Source organism: Limulus polyphemus, unplaced genomic scaffold, assembly GCF_000517525.1.
Source record: "Limulus polyphemus unplaced genomic scaffold, Limulus_polyphemus-2.1.2 Scaffold775, whole genome shotgun sequence".
Classification (NCBI taxonomy): Eukaryota; Metazoa; Arthropoda; class Merostomata; order Xiphosura; family Limulidae; genus Limulus; species Limulus polyphemus.
In genome coordinates this window covers 316,090-324,969 of record NW_013666385.1, presented here as the reverse complement: position 1 = coordinate 324,969, position 8,880 = coordinate 316,090, and the positions used below count along the sequence as shown (strand labels likewise).

The window sequence follows — 8,880 nt, the reverse complement described above, 5'->3', positions numbered from 1 at the left end:
TTATAATCAGTCACAAGAACGTTGAATCTGAATCACTTGAAAAAAACACGGGGGTGCTTAAATTTTTCCAGGTGTATAGTACAGACATGCCACAAGAATTTACTCTATTTTTTTCATTTAAATGAACCTGAAGAGCTATTATGATAAGCTAACTGAAAACCTTGGACATTAATAGTTCAGCATATAGTCTAGATGGCAATATCTTTTTTTTTATATACAAGATCCTTTCATCAGAAGCTGAGGAAAGAATGTCAACTTGTTGTCTTTTACTTCTTAATGGAAATATTACACTCATTTAAAAAAACAACTTGCTCAACTTCTGAGTAGCCTTTCTATACACTTTTCTCAGATTCGTATTTAGAAGTACCTTTAGATTTTGCCATCCTCTTTCTTATAAGGATAAAATTCCCAAACTAATGATGTCACTAACTGTCTAAAAATAAACCTGTCCTTGTTTGCTCAAAAGACCACATTGGTCCCACTAACCAATGTTTCCTTCAAAGAATCAGTGAACATTCATCATCTGCACTGTATATCAGTTTGCATGTCCTAGTGTGGTATTTTCAGGTTCAACTGATATATCTTACAGCAACAAGTAGTTCCACAGATTTATATTTCCAATGTTCCATTCTTGAAACAAATAAACCAAAATGACTAATTGAAAACCTAATGATGCATGCAAAGTTCTTTTAGGTGGTTTTTACACTTACTTTTTAGAAATACCAACAGCTAAATATTACCTCTCATGACTGCTTATTACATTTCAGTAAACAGTAAAAATTCAGTTCAAACAACACTTTAAAACTTTTAGTATTGCTGCATATAAAAATTCATAAAAAAGCATGCATGTTAGACTTACAAGAACAAGAAAATCCACTCAAAATGACCCATTGGTAATTTTTATTATTATTAATCTCTTGCTAGTCTGCAAGAAAAATGGCTTGGTATATTCCACCTGAACCTTTCATATAATACTAAATAACGTACTGCAAAGGTCACAGGTGTATTGAAAAGATAATTTGTTTTTCTATGTTTTACATAAGCTAAAAAACATCATAATTCTTGTGTAAAGGATATTACCATTACCCCTTGAAGTTAGCTTTCTTACGCACATCTTGTGTTCCTTTGAAAAGCTTAAGTACAGGGTAAAACAGGAACTACCACCCAATAATACACGAATATTAGATAACTATAAAAATGTAGATACTCAATGCTTTGCACACTATACAATCAGTTTCTTTAGGGATCCAACCCTTATATTATATATGTAATGAGGAAGTAAAAAAAATCAATACATATATTAAATTTTATTACAAGAAAAAAGAAGATTGGGCAAGTACTTTATTTTTTGTTTTTCATGTTTATTCTTTATCTATTATTATAAAGTAATCAAAATTAAAAGTAAGGATCTTTTTAGGTTAGTTAAGATTGAATTAGGTAAAATAAATAATATAATAAAAATGTTTCATGAGGCACACATGCGAGAAGCTCGTAGTAGCTTGTGGGCAATGTAATTTGATAGCGTAACATGAGCTGCACGTTTCCTAAGTGATTTACAACTTATAATTGCATGAATAGTAGTTAGACACAGTTCAAAGGGCAATAAACAATACAATTTAAATATAAATAGATGTATATTTATTTAGATTTTTTTTGTATGTGGTTATGATGTTGGTCAAATTGACCGATCCTGTATAGAAATAGGGTAGAGTAAATAACAGATAAAGTATAAAGTTTTACTGAAAACAAACATTTGAAATGTATTTAGGAGCTTTTAGGGATTATACAAAGGAATTTTGAGATGAAGAAAAGTAATTTTAATCTTAACATGAAAATTACTTTGCACAAGAACTATTGAAAACAAATACTCAATATATTCAAAGACAAATCTTTATTTTAGTTTATTAAAAATACTTCATTAAAAAATATGATTTTTTGTACGTATATTTTTGTATGTACGTGTTAACCGAAAACTGCTAAATTTTATAAAGATACACACAGTATATAAAAAGTTAGAAGTATTAAATCTATAAAGACTTTAAACAATACAAAAAAGTCATGTGGTCATATTGACTGTGCCCATGTTGAGAGAGTTAAGGCAGATGGTAGAATATTTAAAGCATACCTTTATGCAGATTTTCCTCATTGTATTTTAAGAAGTTTGTGCATATCTGATATGAGTACCTTTGGCTTCATAATTAGTTAGCTGTCTGTCAATAATCCAGTTAAAAGGACCTTCATATATCAATTTTGGATTAGTGTAAACATCAAAGCAGGTAAGGAAGTTTTGGATTGAGCCTACTAGTACTAGTATTTTGTCTCTGGGCCAGAAACCCTCCCCCCTCATTTTTTTCACTACATTTTAATGATTTGACAATAGAAATGACTGAAATCCACTAAATACTTGTTCTTTCTTCACTCTAAAATACCTTATTTCTCTATTTCGCTATTTGAGAGATCTTGTAAAATGGAAAGATTACAAATATCCATTGTGACAAGTGTTCTAATGTCCACCATCAAATCTTCCTTCCTCTTCATAAACTTTGCAAATGTTAAATGTTATTTTAAGCTCTTTTGCTGTCTTTGATCATGTATGATGTTTTTCTTTTAGTTGCAAGATCCTTCAAATTTTGACTAGTTTTCTTCTGCATTTGGAGAGACAGGATTTCCCCAAATAATTTTGGGTGCTATCACCACAGTTTCCTTCTGAAATTACAATCTTTGCAGTATTCTGTGATAAGTATAATTTCTCATACAGTTGCTCAACAATCCCTTTCCTCTTTTCCCTGATAGTTCTCCAAGATTGTTGGATTAGTTAGTACAAGTAATTGGTGGCATCAGCCTTTAAAGCAAATGTATCTGAAGACTCCAAAAGGGTATCATAACCATTCTTTATGTGGTCCATTTGCCATTTTAGCTACTCAATTTCATGTACCAAATATTTCCTCTTAAGGCACAACTCCCCTTTTTTCTTCAAAATATGCCTTGCTCAACTTGCAGAAAATTGCAAGCCTTCGAAATATCAACATTCAAACCCCTCCACATAGTGAATATGGTATACAATAACATATTGTGCAACACCTGATTCACATTAATATTTTTAGTTTCTATCTCTTACTAGAAAAACCTCTCACCATGTAATTTTGGCCACAAGATATTAACAGTAACATCTTTACGGCCCTTCACAATATACTGCAGGGAGTCAATCCTCTCAGTAACTGGATCAAAATCTTTCAAGTCAGATGACAATGATACCAGTGTCCAGAAATTCTCAAATTGATAAGTGCATCTCACAGTTATCAGGCTTAAACCTGTTGGCATCAATGAGTGTGCTGAGAACTTTTTTTGCATTTCTGGATACAAGTATCTCTGCCACAAGTCATGATTCTTGGATTCAGCCAGGTCAATTTTCTGGCCAAATTTTAATAGATGATTTTTCCAAGAGCTTCTTATCAAAACTACGATGAGGAAGACTTTACACTCCACATAAAATTCAAAAATCTGTCAATCACTTACTTTATCTTTTTTATGGGATTCTGCAATCCTCTAATCCTTGGGACAAGACTACATAGCTTAAATCTATATAAATAATACACTTGTATTTGTATGTCCAGAACTTTTCTCACAAATTTCTCAATTAAATGCTACAAATTTATATTGTTAAAAAGGTCTTTGTATGTGGATTCCGAATTGGACACTGGCTTTTCTATTCAGAATCACCTTACCTGCTTAGCGAAACTTTTTAATGCAAGAAGTATGCTACATAATGGCACAATGTCATTGTCCTCACATGACAACTGGCTACTATTTCAATTTTAGTTTCTATTTATTTCAAAAGTATTTCACACCAACAGGACTTAATCTGCATGTAATTTCCTAAACAAATTGAACATTACACTAAACAAAATTTCTATGGGCTTTCTCACCTTATTTAGGTCTAAAATATGCATGCTCAGTTTATTCAAAACCATATGCTTTTCACTTTGTGAACATGCACTAAGATGTTTCTGCATATTCAGCTAAGTCTGCCTTTACTACAACTTTACATTTACATTACTTTGCAATAATTTAGCTTTGGTTCATTTCATAGACTGCTATAAACACCTTTCAGCTACTTATTTCTTTACTATGGGAATTATTCTCCATTTTTGTTTTAGTTTTATCTGTTTGGTAGTGGGTTAAGAAATGTGTGATTTGATTTGCCAAATACTTATAGAAAGCAATTAGCAGGCATCATTGGATATTTGCATTTCTCTTTAACAGTTTTATGCAATTGGTTGTTTGGTTCCTTGATCTCTTTTGAAGTCTCTGAGACTTTCTCATACTGTAAAATGTTGAGCTGCATATCAAGGGCTTTATGTGTTATTTTCATATTCTCAATCTATCTGCACTTACAAATGTTAAAGTAAAATCAGTACAACCTAACACAGACATATAATCTTTTCTTACAACTGAAAAGTTTTTGAAAAACCAGCACAAACTTGACAATAATCTTTCCACACCCCAATTTTACCCCACACTCCCATACTTCAATGTGTCATGGATAACATGAATCCTACAGCTAACAAAGTTGAACAGATGGTGATCATAGATTTCAAGCTTGTCATGAATGATGTTATGTAGTTTCCATTTGATATTGGTCCCATCTATTCACAGTTGTAAGAGATTCTTCAGCGGCAGGCCCACTTCCAAAAGCACAATGAAATTTACAAAACATATCTACTGCTTTGGCATGGCCAAAATTTGTTAAGTATTATATCATGTAATTATTATAATGTTATCCCAAAGGTAAAACAAAATCTTTTTGTCCAGATTGGGATTTTTTGTTGAACTTTTTATCACATATGAAGACATGATTTTTGGCATTTCTCACTTGCTGTAAAAGAAGGGCTTATAAATGTGGGTCTATACTAAAACAGCACAGATAAGATCATATTATTTCTCCACAAGTGAATTTCTTAGCTGTTTCACTATCTTAAAATGTCTTCTACATCAATATTGCATCTTTTCACAAGACCTGTATGAGTAATGTAAGTCTATTACATTCAAAGCCCATAGAATGTCTGCTTATAGTGTGACATTTCTTGTAACTTGGAACAACAATGAAGATGTATTTGTACTGTGACGAATTTATTATTATATATTTATTTTAATATCGATGTTTTCTTGAATTAAATTTATATTTACAAGTGTACATAACTTATACAGTTAAATATATATTGCAAACTTCCACCTATTTTCTAAAGGTGTAGAAGATTCTTGAGTGTAAGAATCAACAATATATGTGTGTAAATAAATGCTAGTGTAGCTTTTTATTGTTACATAAACTGAATTTTCTAGAAACTCTACACACGCCTATAAATATAACCAATGCGATGCGCCAAAAAAAAAGAGTATCTATTATTAGTTTGCTATAGTCAGTGTGATATAAATTTTGGAAGCTATAACTGTGATTGTTATAATGCTTATCAGTCGGAAAACTTTAGGTATCTGACCAGTAGCACTTACAAAGTTCAAATATTACAAATCATTTAACTTCAGTGGATTCACATCCACTGAAGTACTTTTACAAAAACATTATATAAGTTCATCATGGAAAACTTGGAGCATGTGACTTGTTAAACAATGAAGGACAAAGCTAACTAGCTCCCAATTAATCGAATTTTACATACATCAACTCGTAATTAACTCGTTCATCGTGAACCCTCAATAAGACATCAATGAAGCTCCAGACTAGAAAGAAGACTTTATATTGCTTGTAAGTTTCTAAAATTTTTGTATATAAATTTTTGTGTGTAATAACTATTTGTAATAACTGTTATTGTAAATTGTATTGTTGTTTGTATATTAAAACATTTGTGTTAAAAAAAAGAAAACTGTGTATATCAATCTTGTTGTCAAATATCATAAACTGACTATATGTCGACTTTTACTTACCTGCTAAATCCAAAGTACAATTTAACTACTAAATTTAAAGTATCAGTTAACTCAATTTCAGGCTATTTGAAATTCTAATACATAACAGTACTTATAGGATTGAAACTGCAGTTGGATGAGTACTACTACAACCTCCTTCACTAGATATACTAATACAAATGTTGGCTTACATTTTACGATTTTGTGAGGATCTACAAGCTTCATCTCTTAAGTCAACATATCAAAAATTGTGTTATAGTGTACTTCCATATTTTATCCGTACAAGTATATTTTAATTTGTTTTCCTCTAAAATTTTGCTTTAGCGTAATAAACAAAGATTGATCAACAAATTTCATCTTTTTAGTATTTCTATAACCACAGATCATGTACACTTCACTGTTTATATCATTAAGTATGTAACATTCATTTTCAATCTTATGCTTTGGCTCTAATATCCAATGGCTATAAAAACTAAATGACGTGGAAGGGTCTAGATTTAAAACACTGACACTAAGAGCCAAAGGGACTTTAAATTTTGTATTTTTTTATAAGTGAAAAATGGTCGAGCTTGTACATTTTCAAAATTTAGTGCAATCAACCTATTTTAAAAATAGAAAAATGATAACAGAAAACTACAAGTCAAAAAAGATACAGCTTTAAAAGTTTACATTCTTTAATTGGTGTTTAGTTATTTTAAAAAATATTTTTAAATCATGAGAAATACTGAAGAGTAAAAATGTGGCTAAGAATTTCACGTAATAACATATCAAATAATATTAGCATAATAGAAGAAGAACAGTTCAACAATAAAATAATTTAGATGTCAGGATTAACAGAATAAAGCGTACTGATTGAAAAAATGCATAGGATCACAATCTCATTTTAAAATGAAATCAAGTATAGACAATTTTAATTCTTCACTCTCTATAGAATATAACTCCAAACTGTTACTTTCAAAAAAGAAAAACTTCTCAAACAAGTATCTCTAGATAAATTCTTATTGTTTGCTTGTTTGGAATTAAGCACAAAGCTACACAATGGGCTATCTGTGCTCTGCCCACTACAGGTATCGAAACCCGGTTTCTAGCATTGTAAGTCTGCAGACATACCACTGTACCACTGGGGGGCAGATAAATTCTTACACACGTAAATGAACTTTGTTTACTCAGGATGAGACAAGATAATTCTCTGATGCAGGTTGCCTTTACTACTTACTTGCAAAGGTGAATTATTGCAATTTTCATATTCACAGAGAACTTCCAGAAATTTAATATAAGTTTTCTCTTCATCTTTCAGTGCTTCTTGAACTCTCATCAGGTAAGACTGAGCAAATATCATTTCTTTTTCTTCTTTCTATAAAAGAAAGTGAAAGTGAATGGGATAATTTAGAGCATTTGGAAACTAGTAATATCACTAATTACTGGATTTTTAGTATAATCATAATAAAGCAAGTGGACAATGAAATAAATTCATAAAGGCATCAAAATCACATGACAGATGTTTATACTTTATACTAAACAACACTTACTCATGAGAGAAAATTTTCACGTTTTTCAATCCACAGAGTGAAGACACTCAATAATATTTATATGTTCTGTTGAACTAATTCATTCTCATGAAGTATAAATCACATCCACTATTTAATGATTTTTTAATCAGTAAGAATAAGATTATCACTAAGGTGGTTAGAACATAATATAAATTGTTCAACCACATGACTCAGTTCAGAGAAACCAATCACTATTGGTCCATTTTAACTCTTTCAGTACTGGCATCCTTTTCTGTGCATGTCACGTGGTTTTACTGAGTTACATTCAAAATTTAATTAAAGTACTTTATTATCATTGTATACAAATAAACCTGGCATCAAAATGTATCTAATAATCCAACATTCAATATTATATAAGTTTTAACCACCATAAAAAATACAAAATAAAACTAAATGCACTTTGTTCTTTCAAGAATGACTGCAAATTATATCAAGAAATATAGCTGTTTATCCTCAATAGCTTCAGGCTCATAACAGTTTACATCTGTTTATACTCAATTTTATTACTTTATTGACCTTACAACTGTGTTTAGCTAATAATCCCACCACACACATTGTAAACCACTTGGTTAATGTACAAGCTACTCACAAGCATACCTTGTGAGGAAAACTTATTACTATCTTTCTTTATTTTATCTAATAAGTTTCTAATTTTTCCATTTTAGTTACTTTTATAATGATAAATAAAGAATACATGTAAAAAACAATAAATTTGTTTTTGCTGTCGACTATCAATGAAAATTAAGCCTACTTTTTATACTAATGGTACTACTACACTAATTTTTTTATTTAATTAAAGAATGCAATAAAGGACAAAAAATAATAACATGCAAAAGCAAATCGTGTCCTATATTGTAATTTTTTGGCTTTCTAGCTTTATCAATAAAGTTAATGAAATGTTGAATGTAACTCTAAAATGTCATGACGTGTACAATATGATGGTTGTGAAAACCAAAATTTTAAATGTTACAAGTCTTACCAATACATTTGTTCTCTCTTCAGAGATAAAATTGTAATTAAATCAAACAATACTTAGAGGTTGCTCAACAACATAGAAGTTTCCTAAATAGGAGAAAAATAATGAATATCACTTTCTGATATGTATTTTGTTTTAAAACATAAAAGGATGTGCCATTTGCCATTTTCCAGTAATACAAATCACACATATTTTCTTAATTGAAGGAAAGGTCTAATTTTGTAAATGTCATACACTTTTACTTTAAAAAAAATAAATAAAAAGAGATGTCATTTTTCCGTATTTAGTGTACTCTTAATTAAACCAAAAACTAGAACTATGTCATGAACATAATGTATTGTTACATATCTGCTCGCTTGTTAATTTCCGGTATAAATTCTTTCCGAGTGATTTCAGCGATACAAGTCCCTTCTTGATTAAAACTAGTTTATTCTTTCT

General features: G+C 30.2%; 1 protein-coding gene across 1 annotated transcript in view; it reads right to left on the bottom strand.

Moving 5' to 3' along the window:
- LOC106460462 (GON-4-like protein) overlaps positions 1-8,880 on the bottom strand; it is a 211,856-nt gene that overhangs the window by 85,187 nt on the left and 117,789 nt on the right. Inside the window, exon 16 of the mRNA XM_013920158.2 lies at positions 7,133-7,270. Within this exon, the coding sequence (XP_013775612.2) occupies positions 7,133-7,270 (138 nt within the window). The remainder of the gene's footprint in view (positions 1-7,132; positions 7,271-8,880) is intronic.